Source organism: Dichomitus squalens, assembly GCF_000275845.1.
Source record: "Dichomitus squalens LYAD-421 SS1 unplaced genomic scaffold DICSQscaffold_6, whole genome shotgun sequence".
In the NCBI taxonomy this organism is placed as follows: Eukaryota; Fungi; Basidiomycota; class Agaricomycetes; order Polyporales; family Polyporaceae; genus Dichomitus; species Dichomitus squalens.
The window spans coordinates 1,240,465-1,257,120 of record NW_006766888.1 but is presented as its reverse complement, the minus strand read 5'-3'; the positions used below and the strand labels follow the sequence as shown (position 1 = coordinate 1,257,120).

Genomic DNA, 16,656 nt, shown 5'->3' with positions numbered 1-16,656 from the left:
GAATGGTGGCTAGGGGATCCGGGGCTACGTGGTGTTGGAGATGAACTTCACGGGGATTTGGGAAGTGAACTGCGAGCCTAGTCGTACCAAGCCAGTGGAGGTCTCTGGGGCTGATACTGTCCGCCGGTCTGATCTCCATGATCTCCAAGTGAGGGAGCGCGGCGAGATAACGGATAGTCGGCATGTCCATCGGCAACGCTCCAGTGCGAACGCTGACGAGATGCTTGAAGCTGTAGATGGCGGAATACATCGCCGAATGGATAATGGGAGAGTACGGCTCGGCGTCGACCTTCAATTCGAAACGCGTGAGAAGCGGCGCGGTCTCCTGCAACCTCATGAGCATCTGCCGATAGTATTCTGGTTTCACGTCTTTGGAGTTCGAGAAGGCGGTTGCATCGCTAGAAATATGTCGCAGCTGGTCCCCGAAAAGAACGTGGAAGTATCGATAGTAGAGCTTGTACTGGTCATGTGCGGGATTCAGACGAACGACGCGGAGGTTATGGAAAAGAGGCTAGCTCGTGCTCCATAGGGAAGCAAGTGCTGCGAGGATCGAGGTCTCGAAGGTGATGTAGCCATGAAAACGTGACGGGAAGAGGGAGCACAACTCTTGGACACGCTTGACGCGAGGGGTGTAATACGCAAGACGCCCGAACTCTTCATCCGTTAGAGGTCGGGTCATGAACTGAGGAAGGATGAGAGCTTGAGTAAATACAGTAGGAATTTTGACGTACAACATAATGGAAGGATTGCGGAGCTCGGGACACGTCCACAGTCTCCATATTCCATGCATCCCGGGGTAGTAGGTATACCAAGACGCCAAAGTCAGGCAAAGTGTCCCAGAGTGCGTCCAACGCCGGCTCACAGAGAAAGTGAGCCGTCCTCGCGAGTACAGGGAGCGTTCGCAGCCCGATGGAGTCTATGTTCTCATCTGCAGTCCATTCTTGTATACCGAGGAGCGCGTCGCCTATTAACCGCAGCAATTCGGGAGGTAAAGAGGGTAAAGAGCATATACGTGAATTCGGGACTCTCATACTGTCAAAGTCAGATAATATTTCCGAGAAGGACAAAGTATCAAGACTAGCTGGGATGGGGCCTACGAGGTCGTCCGCGTCACTGGTCAACCTAACATTGTATGCTACATAGTACGCCGCCCCGTTTCGCGTTACGTTTACAAGCGCTCGTTATGGTCACGGCCGAGGACGACATCTTGGTTCATCTTGCGCTTACCTTCCATCCTCACCATCCTGCGACTACGGCTCGCCGTCCAGACATTTTGACCCGGGATCTACTTCATCACTACTGACCGGCGTTTTCTCGTCCTTTGGCGGCGAGTACGGCTTGCTGGGTCTGTCCAAGTTGAAGGCGACATACTGCGAAAATGTTCCTCAGGCTGGTCTTGGTTACTCTGCTGATCTTACGCACCGTGTCTGCCAGTATCTATCCGACATTCCCTGTGGCGAGTTCTGTTATGCATGCTGGTCGACTGAACGCTCTCCGCTGGACTGATGACAAGAAGCGACCGTCAGTCAAAACGATGGGCCCGGTCAGGGTTGATCTATACGCGGGCGATGTGGGTATGCGGTAGCTGTACGACAGCGGTGGCTTACACGGGACTGGGAACCCAGAGATACGTCACGAATCTGGCGGACGGAGTTGACCCGAAGTCCCTCGCGGCCGACATTTGGATCTCTCCGGCGTGGGGGTACAATGGCCCGGATTAGTGAGTGATACCATTCATTCGATTAGATCATGCAGTGATCAGCTCTGCAATGCAGCACCATACGTTTCACTTGCGAGCAGCCTCGCCACGTAGTTTGGACGGCTGACTTCGCCGTTACAGGCATGTCAAGCCTTGCTCCCCTCGATGGACCCACAATCGATGCTCACAACGAGAGTGCCGTGAGCATCTCATACGTCACGCCGAAGCTGACCGTCGTCCTTCCGGGAACAACTACAACGTCAACATCGCAGTCTATGCCCACCACACTAGAGCCGTCGATGACTGCTCCCCCGATCTCAAACCTGGACGGCGGTCAACACATGGCTCACGGCAAGACGGGCTCGGCGGCTGCAGGGCTCCGCAAACGGCCGACAGTTGATTTGGAGCGGCTTAAGTTCCGATTCGTGTTCATCTTCTGGCCGACGCTCATCGGCATCACTATGGCTCTCTAGGCGGCATTTCGGAATGCTCGGATTGGCTGGTCCAAGGACTGTGATTCTGGTCGCCTTGCGCAGGACAGTCTACGACACTACTACTGTACTTCTAGATGTGTAGCCCTATACCCTCACACGAATGCCATGTAACACCAGTCTACTCAATGAGAGCAGTACCAGAATCGATGAGCCGCGATTCGCGAAAGGGCGAGGACCGGCTAGGAAAGGGAGGGAAAGGAGCGGAAGGGAGAGACGCCGGTGCGTCGGAGGGCTGCTGATCGCGTCGGCGCAGTGCACCGAATGGCCTCCAGCCAAAACCGGCCGCTGCTCGTCATCAGCTTTCCACTCGTCCACGTCGTCGCCCTCGACCCCCATTCTCCCTCTTTCCCTACCACTACGAGCGACGTCTAGCAGGTCTACTCGCCATGCACAGGCTCACTCGTCTTCCCCGTGTCGTGCAGCCCTTGAGCGGCTCGCGCTTCCGCTATGGCGTCCAGGCCGTCGCCGTTGCCCGTCGTTCGCTCGCGACGGCTGCTCAGCCTCCGTCCCCCAACGACCCATTCGCGAATGGCACGAACACGTACTACGTCGAGGAGATGTACAGACTCTGGCGGCAGGATCCCAAGTCTGTCCACGCTTCGTGGGATGTATATTTTTCTGGCTTGGACAAGGGCCTCCCCAGCTACAAAGCCTTTCAACCCCCTCCGAGCCTCGTCCCGACGCCCACCGATGGTGCGCCAGCCTTGCACGCTAGTGGAGGAGCTGAATTGGATGATCACCTGAAGGTATGTGACGGCTCCAGGCTTTGTCGCTTGACGCGTCTTAATCAATACTCCAGGTGCAACTTCTTGTTCGCGCATACCAAGTCCGCGGTCACCATGTTGCCGACTTGGACCCGCTTGGTATCCTCGACCCCGATTTGAACCCTGCACATCCTCCAGAGCTCGAATTGAGCCGCTATGGTTTTACGGAGCGCGACCTTGACAAGCAGATCACCCTTGGGCCTGGTATCCTACCCCATTTCGCCACGGAGGATCGGAAAACAATGTCGCTTGGCGAGATCATCAAGCTCTGCAAACGCATCTACTGTAAGGTCTAGTCACATATAGACCGTCCCATACCGTCTGACACGCATATAGGTGGTGCCGTAGGTATCCAGTACGTTCACATCCCTGATAAGGAGCAGTGCGACTGGATTCGGGAGCGCGTTGAGATCCCGAAGCCGTGGAACTACACTGTGGAGGAGAAGCGCATGGTCCTCGACCGTCTCATCTGGTCCGACTCGTTCGAGAGGTTCATCGCGAGCAAGTACCCCAACGAGAAGCGTTTCGGTCTCGAAGGGTGCGAGTCCCTCATTCCTGGTATGAAGGCCCTCATCGACCGCTCCGTCGAGCACGGTGTCAAGCACGTCACCATCGGCATGCCCCATCGTGGTCGTCTGAACGTCCTTGCGAACGTCATCCGGAAGCCTATCGAGGCCATCCTGAACGAGTTCGCCGGAACTGGCGAGGATGACTACCCTGCTGGTGACGTCAAGTACCATCTGGGCGCTAACTACGTTCGGCCGACGCCTTCTGGCAAGAAGGTTGCGCTGTCCCTGGTCGCTAACCCTTCTCATCTGGAGGCAGAGGATCCTGTCGTACTTGGTAAAACGCGCGCGCTGCAGCATTTCGAGCAGGATGAGCAGACGCACAACTCTGCGATGGGTGTCCTGCTCCACGGTGACGCCGCGTTTGCCGGTCAGGGTGTCGTCTATGAGACGATGGGCTTCCACAACCTGCCGAACTACGGTACCGGAGGAACCATCCATCTTATTGTCAACAACCAGATCGGTTTCACGACTGATCCTCGCTTTGCCCGTTCGACGCCCTACCCCTCGGATATCGCGAAGGCGATCGACGCGCCCATCTTCCACGTCAATGGCGACAACGTGGAGGCGGTGAACTTCGTTTGCCAGCTCGCTGCTGATTGGCGTGCTAAGTGGAAGAAGGACGTCGTCATCGACATCGTTTGCTACCGTCGCCATGGCCACAACGAAACCGACCAGCCGAGCTTCACACAGCCGCGCATGTACAAGGCGATCGAGAAGCAGCCGACTACTCTGACGAAGTACACTCAATTCCTCGTCGGTCGTGGTACCTTCACTGAGAAGGATATCGAGGACCACAAGAAGTGGGTGTGGGGCATGCTCGAGACGGCTGCTGCTGGCGCGAAGGACTACGTTCCGTCCAGCAAGGAGTGGCTATCTGCTTCTTGGCCCGGTTTCCCTTCGCCGAAGGAGCTCGCGGAAAGAACTCTTCCTACGCGCTCCACCGGCTCGGACGAAGACACGCTCAAGCACATTGGCAAGGTGATCTCTTCATTCCCGAATGGCTTCACCCCTCACCGCAACCTCGCGCGTATCCTGACCACCCGCGGGAAGACCATCGAGGAGGGCAAGAACATCGATTGGGCCACTGCTGAGGCTCTTGCATTCGGTTCGCTCGCCCTCGAGAAGATCCACGTGCGTCTCTCCGGTCAGGATGTCGAGCGTGGGACGTTCTCGCAGCGCCATGCTGTCGTCCATGATCAGGAGAACGAGCAGCAGTACGTGCCCCTCAACGATCTCGGCTCGGGCCAGGCTCGCTTCGTGGTCTGCAACTCGTCCCTCTCTGAGTTTGGTTGTCTCGGTTTCGAGCTCGGCTACTCGCTCGTCTCGCCCGATGCGCTCACCATTTGGGAGGCACAGTTCGGTGACTTCGCGAACAACGCGCAGTGCATCATTGACCAGTTCATCGCGTCTGGCGAGCGCAAGTGGCTCCAGCGCACGGGTCTCGTCATGAGCATGCCCCACGGATTCGACGGCCAAGGTCCCGAGCACTCGAGCGGTCGCATTGAGCGCTTCCTCCAGCTCTGTGACGACCACCCGCATATCTTTCCCTCGCCGGAGAAGATTGAGCGTCAGCATCAGGATTGCAACATGCAGATCGTCTATCCCACGTACGTTGGCCCCTAATGTGTGCTTTAGAAACCTTCATCGACTGACTTCCTGCTTCCTTCAGGACACCTGCGAACTACTTCCACGTCCTCCGTCGCCAGATCCACCGTGACTTCCGCAAGCCGCTCGTCGTCTTCTTCTCGAAGTCGCTCCTCCGTCATCCCAAGGCGCGTTCTGAGCTCCCTGAGATGGTCGGCGACACCCACTTCCAGCGCTACCTCCCCGAGCCCCACCCGGAGAACCTGGTTGCACCTGAACAGATCCGCCGCCATATCTTGTGTAGCGGCCAGGTGTACTACACGCTCCTCCAAGAGCGCGAGGACAAGGGTATTACCGATGTCGCCATCTCCAGGCTTGAGCAGATCTCGCCGTTCCCCTATGATCTCGTAAGCCGTTTCTCGTCGTTGTCATGGTTGTGATATGGCACTAATTCGTGTTTCGCAGCTTACTCCCCATCTTGACAAGTACCCCAACGCGGATATTCTCTGGTGCCAGGAGGAGCCCCTCAACAACGGCGCGTGGACTTATGTCGGCCCCCGTATCTTGACTGCCGCCAACGAGACCGAGCACCACAAGGGCAAGTACCCGCTCTACGCCGGTCGCGAGCCGACTAGTTCCGTCGCGACTGGTAGCAAGGCCATCCACAAGAAGCAGATCGAGCAATTCCTCGCGACTGCATTCTCCCCATAAATTCGTGTGTTTGCTCTGTCCGTCTCTCTTAACTCCAGACATGTCCATCTACAACAGGAACTAGTACTTGCATCTAGAAAAAACGCGATACGTAATACTTACTCTCATGAACTAGCTAGTATTTATCCTGCGGAGCTCAAGCGACGCCGCTCGTCTGAGCTGCTGCTATAGGTGATGAGCTTGTTGTTTTCGGAAATTGTATAATGGAGGGTTTTCACAGCCCTAGACCTGATAGCATCCTTTTCACCTGGTCGAAGTCGGGTCGCTTTTGACGACACTTGACGCTTGCGGCTACTCGCATGGGCGCCAGGCTTAGCTTGGCATCGCCTTAACCAGACATCGAATGAGTGCGGCTAAGTTAGGACAGGGCAACGAGCAGTACGGTTTAAGATTCGGGGCGGCATTCGGCCTTTTGACTCCAATACTATCCCCTAGTACACGCCACCCTTTGTCTGTTGGGGTCCTCTGAAGGCATTCATAAACCACAACAGCGCAGCACCGATTCCTCAGGCTTCTGCTCTTTCTTCTGTCATCGGTGAGGACCTCCCTACATCGCGCCTTGCCCGCCGGGACTGAAGTACTGACAGGCCATCTATAGGCAACAGTCATGTCATCTGAGATCCAGTACACAGTTTCGGCCGCACTGCAGTTCCTCCGTATGAAGGTCAACGAAATGACCGACAACGAACTCTTCCGCGCCATTATGGATGCATACAATGTAGATTTCCAGTACGGTGCCGTCGTGCTCGAAGTCGCGCGCGTGTTGGCTACACCGCCGAAAACGCTGGTGGTTCCTTGCCAAACATCAGGTATCGGATCATGCTGCCTGGAATCGCCCCAAACGTCTACACACCCTGGGTTTCTTATCCCTCGAAGGTGGATCCATATCTGAACAAAACCGCACTCATGTGGTGCCTAGCCTATTTCGCCAAATTCCCCACATCATTGACTGTTACGAAGTCGACTCAAGATCCCGCAACTACCGTCTGAAGCATACAGCGAATCCGTTGAGTGGTGTTCCCAGTGTTTAGGACGCCACTGATCTTGTGTTATCTCTGTATTGTAACGGTTCTGCGATGATATAGAACATCTAGCGCTCTCGGCCAAGCAGCTTATTGATCTTCAGTCGAATGAGCTAGCATTCCCTTCCCATTTGAATTCCTGTTTCACCCCTTGTAACTCTCGCCAATGGCACTGGGATTAGTAGTCGCTTTGAGCTCTTGCAAACGTCAGGACAAGAACTGAGAGAGTCTCCATCGCAATTCTGTCGCATTGACAGATAACAATCGCGCAATGCGAAGGCTATACTTTGTTGGACAGTGTGGGTCTGATCGCACGGCACTGGCGGATGGCCAATCAGTTAGCAGGAGGACGCAAGACACACGTAAAACGATGTTCGGGGTGTGCGTACCAAACATACTGACACAAGATTGTCACAACTACCACACCACCAGGCTATTCTGCTGTGGCATGCCAATTAAACACGGATATGAACAGAGTAGCAAGTCTTTCAAGGCCCATTGAGACAGAAACAACCCATCGAATCATAGTTAGTACCTGACGTGCCCGTCGAGCAGTCGGACGGCAGTGACAGGATGCCATGCAGCCACGTTCAGTGCCAGTCAGCCACCGGATATATCGACGGATTATCCACGGTTCCCCGGGACGCATAAAACAATACTCCTATGCCCATGTAAAAAATTGTCAGCGACAGGATCGGGAAGTCTGCGGCGATCCGTACCTTCAGTCTGCGTTGGAAGACATCGCCTAGACAATAAACGTCCCAGGAATAGGGATCAAAGTGTTTAATGCCTCCCGGTGGCCTGACTTGCGTCTTAGGGAGGAGAATGGCAGGTTGTTGACCGGGTGGTAGCCTGAGTTGACGCGACATCTGGAAGTCGATCAAGTAGATCTTTCCCGCCTCAGTTCGCTTGTCGTGAACTGCGTCCTTGTCCACGGCTGCAAGAATATTCCCTGTGCACAAGTCCTACGCGGACTCGCGTGTCAGAATGACCAATAATTCAGCTAGATCATCAACGTACAAGATGTGCAATCTGCCGGCTATGAAGATATTCGACTCCCTGAACCACCGTGTCAATGAATGGGCCGAACGTGCACACTTCGTACGCACCTCGAGAATCTGAAGAAAGAGATCCACAAGAAAAGTCAAGGGCGCGTCATACAGATAAATAGCGTTGAGTTCGGATAAGCGTGGCATCAAGAGCAGCGGTGGCGTATCGGACCACCTCGCCAGGCATGACATGGTTCGGAGACTTCATATTGTCCTGCAATTTCTCTACGATGACCACCTCTTCGGTTTGGGGATTGAGAACTTTAACAACCACAGGCGGGTTGTCATATGGGGAGATTTCGTACACAACAGGCTATACAGTATGTATTCGTTGTTGATAATTACTATAAGCGACGAATCCGAGGCCTATAGAATCGAAATTCCTCACCGGTTCAATGGCTGTTGCCAGGGTGACCCCCCAAGCTTGAGCTCAGTGTGGTTTTGCAAAAAGTCCGGGACCCTCAGGAAAGATGCGGGATCAGACATGTCCGGGGCGTGGTCTGCGGTGGCGGGTGGTACGAACAAGCAGGACGCAGCGGCGCAGACGCACATGGGCGCTTGGGGGCATTCACGCGACGACATTATCGGCGCCTGTAGTGTCCAGTACCTGTCGCGGCGGTGCGCACTGATACCAGCGTTGTACACATCGTGGATTATGACGACCAAAGGGTGCAGTGAGCATCAAAAGCAGGTGCATCATTGCCGAGGACAGATAACAGAAAGGAAACGCAATTGCAATCAGGACAGGGCGTTTGCACAGGTTGCCTGGCGTGGACGTGATGCGACACGCTAGGGATTTGTCGCGGGTCGTGTCCGGGTGGCTGCAAGGCACTCTTGATAACTCTCCACTCTACGACCTCCCGTTGCCCTCGTCCGGCAGCGATGCACACGACCCGCCGATACGCTTGAACTCGCTCGACCTCTGGTAGTTCCCCCCCCTTTCTCGACCACGTCATGCTTCGCACCCTCCTCACCCCCTTGAGCGCGCGATTCTCGCTACCCTCGCCCCTTTCACCACGGGCCAGTTCCGGCTCTGAGGTGTTCAGCGACCCAGACGAGCTCGCCCCGGAAGACTTTGCGCGGGATGTGTTGGTGGAGTTGATGCGAAATGCGACGGAGAGGCTCAAAACGGCAGACACGCTTTCCGAAAGGATCGAGGTATGTCAACTTATCGCCGTGGTGTTTACCGGCGTTCATGTCCGCGATGGGGCACGCAGGTGTTGACCGAAATCCACAAAATAATGCTCCAAGATGCGTGCACAAAGGATGTCTTCAGAGAAATGGACGGCTTCCTGGTGCTCATGAGCGTACTTTCGACCATTCATCCGACGTTTACCCAAGAACAGAAGTCACGGAGCGAGAGTGCTGGCACGGAGCTCCTCGAGGCGACGCGTCTCACGTTCCTCATTCTCTCTGAAGCCCTGCACAAGCACAACGACAACGTGGAGTACTTCAAGGTGAGTGCGCGCGCGATGTGTCATGTGGGCGCGACTCGCGCGTGAGGCTGGCGGCGTTCTGACGACCATGACTACTATCGCAGTCCTCAGTCGGCTTGGAATCGTTCTCGCAAGCAACGCTGGGCCTGATCTTGGACGCGCGGACGGTCAAGCAGACGATGGGCTTCTTGACGTCTTTGGCCCTTCACGACTTTGCATGGAGCAGGTTCTTCTTGCACACAACAGGGGCCGACTACGCGACCATAGACCATAAGTTCCAGGCGTTCACGGACAAGCTTAGGTTGATCCACGTACCGGAAGCTCTTTGGATTCTGTATGACGCCGCCCTTCTGCCAGGACGCGATGACCCCGTGCTGCGGTATATGGGCACGAAGCTGCTGGAGAGGCTGGCTCTGCACAAACATCGGAATCAGTGCATCCTGAGTAGTCTTGGTTTGGTGCGCTCACTATTCCAACGGCTATGTGGCGGCGTGGAGCTGCCAAAAGCGGAGAAACAAGTGGTGCAGAAGTTGCTCCGTCGACTGTTGGATCACAACGTTGAGACCGAGGACGCTAGACTGATGTTCCAGCGCGCTATCCGACCGGACGACACGTTGGACCCTGACGTGCTTGAGGTTCTACGAGCTGGCATGAAGGTCAGGTGGCCGGGCCACTTCTCGCTAGAGTCTCCTGCCGCCATTCGTGTGACTCGGAATGGCACACGAGCACTTTCGTCAACAGGGTTCACGTTCATGGTGCGTTCGCCCGCATCGAGATTGAAAGCGCATATCCAGAATAACGAGAATCATAGCTATGGCTGTGGATCGAGCAGATACCGAAGGATAAGACGCACAACTTGTTCTCAATAGCTGCTGGTGACCGGAAGATATTTTCTATGAGGCTCCGCTCGGACGGCAATCTCGACATTGAGAGCACAGGGAGCAAAGACCCTGGGGTGCTAAAGGCCAATCTGGCGAAGGGGCGTTGGACGCACATCGCGCTGGTCCACTACCCTCACCGTAATTCGAAACCTACCATTCGTGAGTAGTCACCAACACCGCTGTCCATACTGTACCTGACCACTGTTGCAGGCTTGTTCGTCGACGGCCACATGGTCGACTCCGCACAATGGCCATACCCGCGGGGTGACGCGAACGTGGACCGACCATACACAATTGGTGACTCCTCTCCCGGCGCCTGCCTCAACTGGTGCATAGCATCTGCATATCTCTTCTCTGTCCCCCTCCGTGAGTAAAGCGGTAAGTTAGCCGTAGAATCACGACTTACATCGGCCGACATTTCCATAGCGGACGAACTTCCACGCATAATCCACGACCTCAGTCCTCGTTATGTGTCCCGATTCCAGGCGACCGACTTGATTCGCTTCCTCACCTATGAAGCAGCGACCGCGCTCAACGTTCACTTATATGCGAGGGCGGAGCAGACTCGGACATCGGCTCACGAAGTGAAGAATTTGATCAATTCGTTCAAGAACGGGCTGGGAATTAGCGAGGCCAGCATTATCTTCTCAGTCTCACCCTCGACCGTGCCTTCTGAGCCGAATGACGCTGCGCTAGACAGCGACGTCTTCGTGGCGAGATCTGACGGCTTGGACCTCGCTATGTGGGAGATCGGAGGCGCTGCTGTCGCGTTGCGCTTAGTGCAACTTGCACAGAACCAACACGAGGTGTCTCGCGCGCTTGGAGTCCTGACGGATGGATTGCGGAACAGCTGGCAGAATTCTGAGGACATGGAGCAGATGCGTGAGTGCCGCATTCGGCGGTCGTTCGATCTGGACGCTGATGAGACACAGGCGGTTATGACATCTTGACCGACATCCTACGGAAGAAGTGCCAGCTGATCAACATGACCGGGTTTGAGACTCTATTTGAGTTCCTCGGCATGAACTTCCGTTCACCTGAGTAAGTCTGGCCGAAATCTGCCTGGTGCTCTGGGCTTACCTGCTTCTTAGCCATTCGACCATCACCAACACTGTCGCTTACCGAGCCATCGCTCTCGACTTCCAGCTATGGTCACGAACTCGGAAAGAGATCCAGCTTGTGCACCTTGAACATTTCGCCACGCTTCTGGAGACCAGCAGGCACAAGCGCTTCAACATGAAGCAGCGGATGAGCAAGATGGGCGTTGTGCGGAAGTTACTGTTCGTCCTCCAGACGGACTGGTACCCGAACGACATGCTGCCGTTCTTGTTGGAGACTCTGAAGGTCGTCGCTGAGGCCAACTTCTCTATCGACGAGGCTATCCGTCCAATCGTATCGTACTTGGCTGCCAATTTGCACGAGCGTAAGACTCATCAATCTTCTGGCTATTGACGACTATCACTGACCCTCTGTCTAGCAACGGGTGGTGCTAGCTCCCCTCGTTCCGTGATCTCTAGAATCGATAATCTGAACGCTCAGTACAAAGCAGAACAAGTATTCAGGATGCTCGTGTCGACGTTGGACAACCCTGCCATGTTCAACCAATTTACTGCGGCTCTACCACTCACCCGCATTTGTCTTCTATTGCTCGGCGATCGGCCCTCTTCGTTGACGGCGACGCTCGTGCTCCGGATGATCTCTACTGCTCTTAGTATATCTATATCTTTCAGCCGGAAGTTTGAGTTGATCAGCGGATGGAATGTGTTGAAGCTGGTCCTGCCGTATGGATGGGACGCTAGCGTACAAGACGCTGCGTTCGATGTCCTGCTTGGAAGGAGCCGGGACAAGAAAGAGATCATCCCAACGGTCATCTGCCCATATATCGTCCCAGCGATCTTCTCGTCACTCAAGATGTGCCTGGACTCGAGTCGAATGTCCGAGGATGCCCAGAGTAAGATGTATTCATAAACTATTGTTACGTGATCTCACTCTCTTCCAGCTCGTGCCCTCGCGACATCGAACGTGGAGCATCTCCTCGAAGCACTCATCGAAACCCATTCCACCAGCCCTACGTTCCGTGAGGTCTTTCGGTCTCATGCCATCACACAGTCCTTCATCGATGCGTATAAGATGTACTCCATTTCTGTGCAGCACGCTGCCGAGATCGACCAGGACACAGTGCGCGTGCTCGAGAAGCTCTCGCATCTCGGCCTCAGCATCGCATTGGACAATGCTGTTGCTGTCAACCAGAAACAGGAGGTGTGTGTTGAACATATAAGCTCCTTTTAGCGCTGTCTTATGTACTTCAAAGATCATGGACGTTCTACAAGCCGCGGAGTCCCTCTTGAACCCCCGCGCCACACAAGAGACGAGCGTTGATCCTGCAGCCGTTGTTGGTACAAAATCGCGTCGTAGGCGGATGGCCTCTGTTAGGTTGAGTATGCAGCTCGGCGAGAGCGCTGTGAAACGTTCGATCGTGCGCATACACGAGTGGCGCAAGTCCGTCGTTGCTACAGAGAGGAAGCGGTTGCGGAAAACCGTGCTAGATCTGTGAGTGCTTCTCGGCTTGCTCGAAGAAGTAGAGCATTTATGGGCGTCGCAGGCGCGAGCACAACCGGCAAATATCCTCGCTGGTGGAGTGGGCGACCGTCCTCACAACAGAACGCGGCTTATGGGCGAAGGCTGACGACGTACCCCAGTGGCGGTTGGACGAGACTGAAGGGCCTTATCGGGTTAGGTTAGTGCTCTTTATAACCCGGTTTGCCTTCATATTTCTCATGCTTCACAGAAAGAAGCTGGAGCATGACGAAGAGAAGATGCCAAATACCAAAATCGATCAGCAGCAGATTGCCGATGTTTCTTTCGAGGTCGACACTCAATCCGTCATGCAGATTGAGCTACCGCCTTGGTCGGAATCGTATGATTTATCTTCCGCTGAGATGGATGGTGAGGAGCCTATTTGTCGAAGCGTTGCATGTATTGACGTCTCTCTCTGCAGATCAACTAGGAGAAGAGATCTTCGAGGATAAACATCGTCGAGTCCGGCACGAACTTGAGCCTGGCGATGTCATCGATGCCGTCAAAACTGTTGCTCGAATATCTGGTGTTGATTCCTCCCGTGAGTCCCCTCCACAATATTGCCCCTCGAGGATAGCTGATTTCATCCTCTCACGCGCAAGCTGGACTACTCATTTTCGGTCGAAGTTACATTTACCTCCTAGATGGCCTCGTCGAGGGCGACGATGGTGAGGTGATCGATGCACATGACGCCCCTAGAAAGTTGTTCTTCGTCCCGGGAAGCATCATGGACCTTGACAGTCATCAAAGAGCTCAACGATGGTAAGCAGAAAATGCCTCCCGTTCATCGACAGCTATGTTATTCATGGCAATGCAGGCAGCACGACCAAATCATGAGCTTCAGTGACCGCACCTTCCTTTTCCGCGACGTAGCGTAAGACAATCTTGTTCCCATCTCTCGCCGCGTGTCACTGAGGGGGCCACTAACTTGCAGATTGGAGATTTACTTCCGAGACAGCCGCTCTCTTCTGGTCGTATTCGTGGATCGTAAGCAACGGAGAGAAATCACCGGAAGGCTATCACACATCATAAGCCGGACGGGTGGAGATCCCGCGAGCGCTGGCATAATGAAGTCGCCATTCGTTGGTCGACTGAGTTCAAAAGTAACTTCTGCCTTCAGTGTCAAGATGATGTCGGGTTTCGGTTCGGACGAGCTGTCTATTGCCCAAAGGAAATGGCAATCACGCGAAATCTCGAATGTCAGCCATGTTACACCTCCGAGAAGACCTAAGCTGATATCGCTACCAGTTCACATACCTCAGCATCCTCAATCAAGTCTCTGGTCGAACACCTAGTGATGCTACACAGTATCCTGTCTTCCGTAAGTTCTATGGCTTATGCAATGTTCAATGCTCCCGTTAACCTTTTCCAGCTTGGGTCCTCCAGGATTATGCGTCCAGTAAGCTCGACCTCTCATCCGCAGCGACTTTCCGCGAGTAAGTTCCTGAACGCTCGCATCCGTTGAGCTTTCGGCTGATCTTGTACAGTCTGTCGTTGCCTATGGGCGCCCTCACGGAGGCTCGCAGAGAAGCAGCTCAATCGCGATACGAGAACTTGATGAGTGTAGGAGAGAAGCCCTTCCACTATGGCACACATTTCAGCTCTTCCATGATCGTCTGCCATTTCTTGATTCGAATGGAACCCTTCACGCATATGTTCAAAACGCTGCAGGTGATCTGTCACCCGTTATCCTGCTCTTACAGTCGTACTGATTATGTTGCAGGGAGGAGATTGGGATCTACCAGATCGTCTATTCATGTACGTGCGGGTATTGATCAAGAAAGCACTGATCTGATTCGCAATCTCTACGTTGTTCAGTGACATCAAGAGGGCGTACACGTCTGCCTCCCACGACATTCGAGGCGATGTTCGAGAGCTCATTCCCGAGTTCTTTTCGTGTCCAGAGTATGTCTTTGAACAGAAAGCTCTGCGCCTCCGTCCGCTGAACATCAGGAAAGGTTCTTGGAGAACTCCGCCAATCTTGACTTCGGCGTGCAGCAGAACACTGGTGAGAAGATTCACGATGTAAAGCTTCCACCCTGGGCGAAGCAGGATCCTCTCTTGTTCATCGTTATGAATCGTAAAGTATGGACAAGTTCCGGCTCCTTGCTTACTTGTGCTCACCATGTAACTCCATCGTTTAGGCCCTCGAGAGCGACTACGTCAGTGAACACCTACCCCGATGGATCGATCTGATCTGGGGCTGCAAGCAAGCGGATCCCGATTCATACAACGTCTTCCACCCACTTAGCTACGAGGGAGCGATTGGTGAGGTGCATGGCTCAATGAAGGAGCCTGCTCTAACTGCGTCCTTTACCAGACCTTGATGCTATCACAGACGACCTCGAGCGCGAGGCGACGGTTGGCATCATTCATAACTGTTCGTATATATGGGATTCAATAGCAGTCCCACCCACGTTACTCAAGAACGCTTTACAGTCGGCCAGACCCCTCGCAAGATATTCGCCTCTCCCCATCCTCCGCGGAACATGCACGGAAATTCTGCCCTCCCGCTGGGCATCATCTATGGAATTGCAGAGGACTACCACCTATTAACTCAAGGTTCCAAACCCCTGCGAGGTAACGGGCCAGAGTGCGTGTCGCCGTCAACACATCGCTCACCATGTATTCATCAGATCTTGGACCGGAACAACCTGTGCATGACTTGGTGCTCGACTTGATCGGCGCGCAAGTGATTCCGTGCCCAGGGGGTACACTATGTGTTCCTTCAAGGCCTCATGAGGGAATAGTATGGGACAGCAGCTCTGGTTCTACTGGCGCTTTGAAGGTCGTCCTTGATCGCAAGGTAATTCCTTTTATGTTTTCGGTGCACGGTACACTCGATTCACGATCTGGACAGGTTTCTCAGGTCGTCGAATCCGCCTTCTGTTCTTGTGCTACGTATGCAGACGGAGATACCTTGGTGACGGGCTCTACGGACAACATGGTCCGACTATGGAAAATCATTCGCAACGACCGTAGTCGCGAGCAACCGGTAACATTGCAACTCACCCATTTGATGCGCGCACACACGGCCAGGGTGACATGCATTACTGCTTCACGAGCATGGTCACTGATCGTCAGCGGGTCAAACGATGGTAGTGCCGCACTATGGGACCTGAACCGTGGCGTATACACGCGGTCAATTTGGCATGGTACTGGACCATCGTCCGAAGTACACTTGGTCGCCATAAACGAGAGCACAGTATGCCTTACAATGCCGCCTTTCAGCAGACATCTACTCATCTTGATGCAGGGTTATATAGCTACATGTTCACGGGACCGATTATGGCTGCACACAATCAACGCCCGCCCTATTGCTTCCTTGGATCTCACGGACTCCGCGCCTTCCCCACTTTACCCTCCTGTCACATCTCTTGCCTTCCTTGAACGGGACTATGCTCACACCGATCTCATTGCTACCGGCGCTCCCGACGGAACGATCACCCTACGAACATGGAATCCCAATTCTACGCCGGAAGGAGAGAAGGCGCGGTGGGAGTTCGTGACGCTCAAGACGCTCAAGGTGAAATCCGAGAGTCGTTACAGGAGTTCTACTCCCTGTGTAACTGCGCTCAAATTCGTTGGGTACGTTCTACGTTAAGCTCTCCATGATGTGCTCTCTGACCGTACCTTCAGGGAGTCCCTCTACCATGGCGAGGACACAGGCAAACTCTACGGATGGGAACTTCCGGATTGAATCTTCCTCTTGCTTTCCTGCTATCTTTCTGTGGTTTGTGTTCATATGTACTATATATCCACATACGGGACTATTGTATTACTGCGACTCGCCATCTCTGAAGTCGAATTTTTAGTGGGCCATCCGTACATAACCCCAGCCGTCTGCTATCCTGCTCAGGTCGGTCTTCA

General features: G+C 54.2%; 4 protein-coding genes across 4 annotated transcripts; 3 read left to right on the top strand and 1 right to left on the bottom strand.

The window, feature by feature from the left end:
• Positions 1-1,378: 1,378 nt before the first annotated feature.
• Positions 1,379-2,172, top strand: DICSQDRAFT_167975 (uncharacterized protein; the record flags this gene model as incomplete). The annotated part of the gene is made up of 3 exons (XM_007363585.1): positions 1,379-1,570; positions 1,626-1,720; positions 1,776-2,172. The coding sequence occupies 3 exons, from the start codon at positions 1,379-1,381 to the stop codon at positions 2,170-2,172; spliced, it is 684 nt and encodes a 227-aa protein (XP_007363647.1).
• A 358-nt stretch (positions 2,173-2,530) lies between these two features.
• On the top strand, positions 2,531-6,244 carry DICSQDRAFT_82471 (2-oxoglutarate dehydrogenase complex E1 component mitochondrial precursor). Its single transcript, XM_007363584.1, has 5 exons — positions 2,531-2,939; positions 2,993-3,242; positions 3,294-5,133; positions 5,196-5,517; positions 5,576-6,244. Exons 1-5 carry the CDS (start codon positions 2,580-2,582, stop codon positions 5,819-5,821), a joined length of 3,018 nt encoding a protein of 1,005 aa, XP_007363646.1. The 5' UTR covers positions 2,531-2,579; the 3' UTR covers positions 5,822-6,244.
• Positions 6,245-7,260: 1,016 nt separating this feature from the next.
• On the bottom strand, positions 7,261-8,039 carry DICSQDRAFT_145404 (uncharacterized protein; the record flags this gene model as incomplete). The annotated part of the gene is made up of 5 exons (XM_007363583.1): positions 7,261-7,281; positions 7,379-7,504; positions 7,563-7,808; positions 7,864-7,902; positions 7,953-8,039. 5 exons carry the CDS (start codon positions 8,037-8,039, stop codon positions 7,261-7,263), a joined length of 519 nt encoding a protein of 172 aa, XP_007363645.1.
• Positions 8,040-8,827: 788 nt separating this feature from the next.
• On the top strand, positions 8,828-16,486 carry DICSQDRAFT_102102 (beach-domain-containing protein; the record flags this gene model as incomplete). Its single annotated transcript, XM_007363582.1, has 30 exons — positions 8,828-9,050; positions 9,110-9,349; positions 9,433-10,083; positions 10,140-10,368; positions 10,420-10,575; positions 10,636-11,091; positions 11,142-11,250; positions 11,301-11,632; positions 11,687-12,160; positions 12,209-12,468; positions 12,521-12,759; positions 12,812-12,946; positions 12,998-13,155; positions 13,208-13,327; positions 13,389-13,548; positions 13,604-13,660; positions 13,721-13,985; positions 14,035-14,107; positions 14,159-14,222; positions 14,274-14,457; positions 14,510-14,544; positions 14,605-14,691; positions 14,745-14,871; positions 14,931-15,054; positions 15,107-15,166; positions 15,226-15,366; positions 15,423-15,592; positions 15,647-15,991; positions 16,043-16,374; positions 16,426-16,486. Exons 1-30 carry the CDS (start codon positions 8,847-8,849, stop codon positions 16,484-16,486), a joined length of 6,048 nt encoding a protein of 2,015 aa, XP_007363644.1. The 5' UTR covers positions 8,828-8,846.
• Between the last annotated feature and the right edge of the window lie 170 nt (positions 16,487-16,656).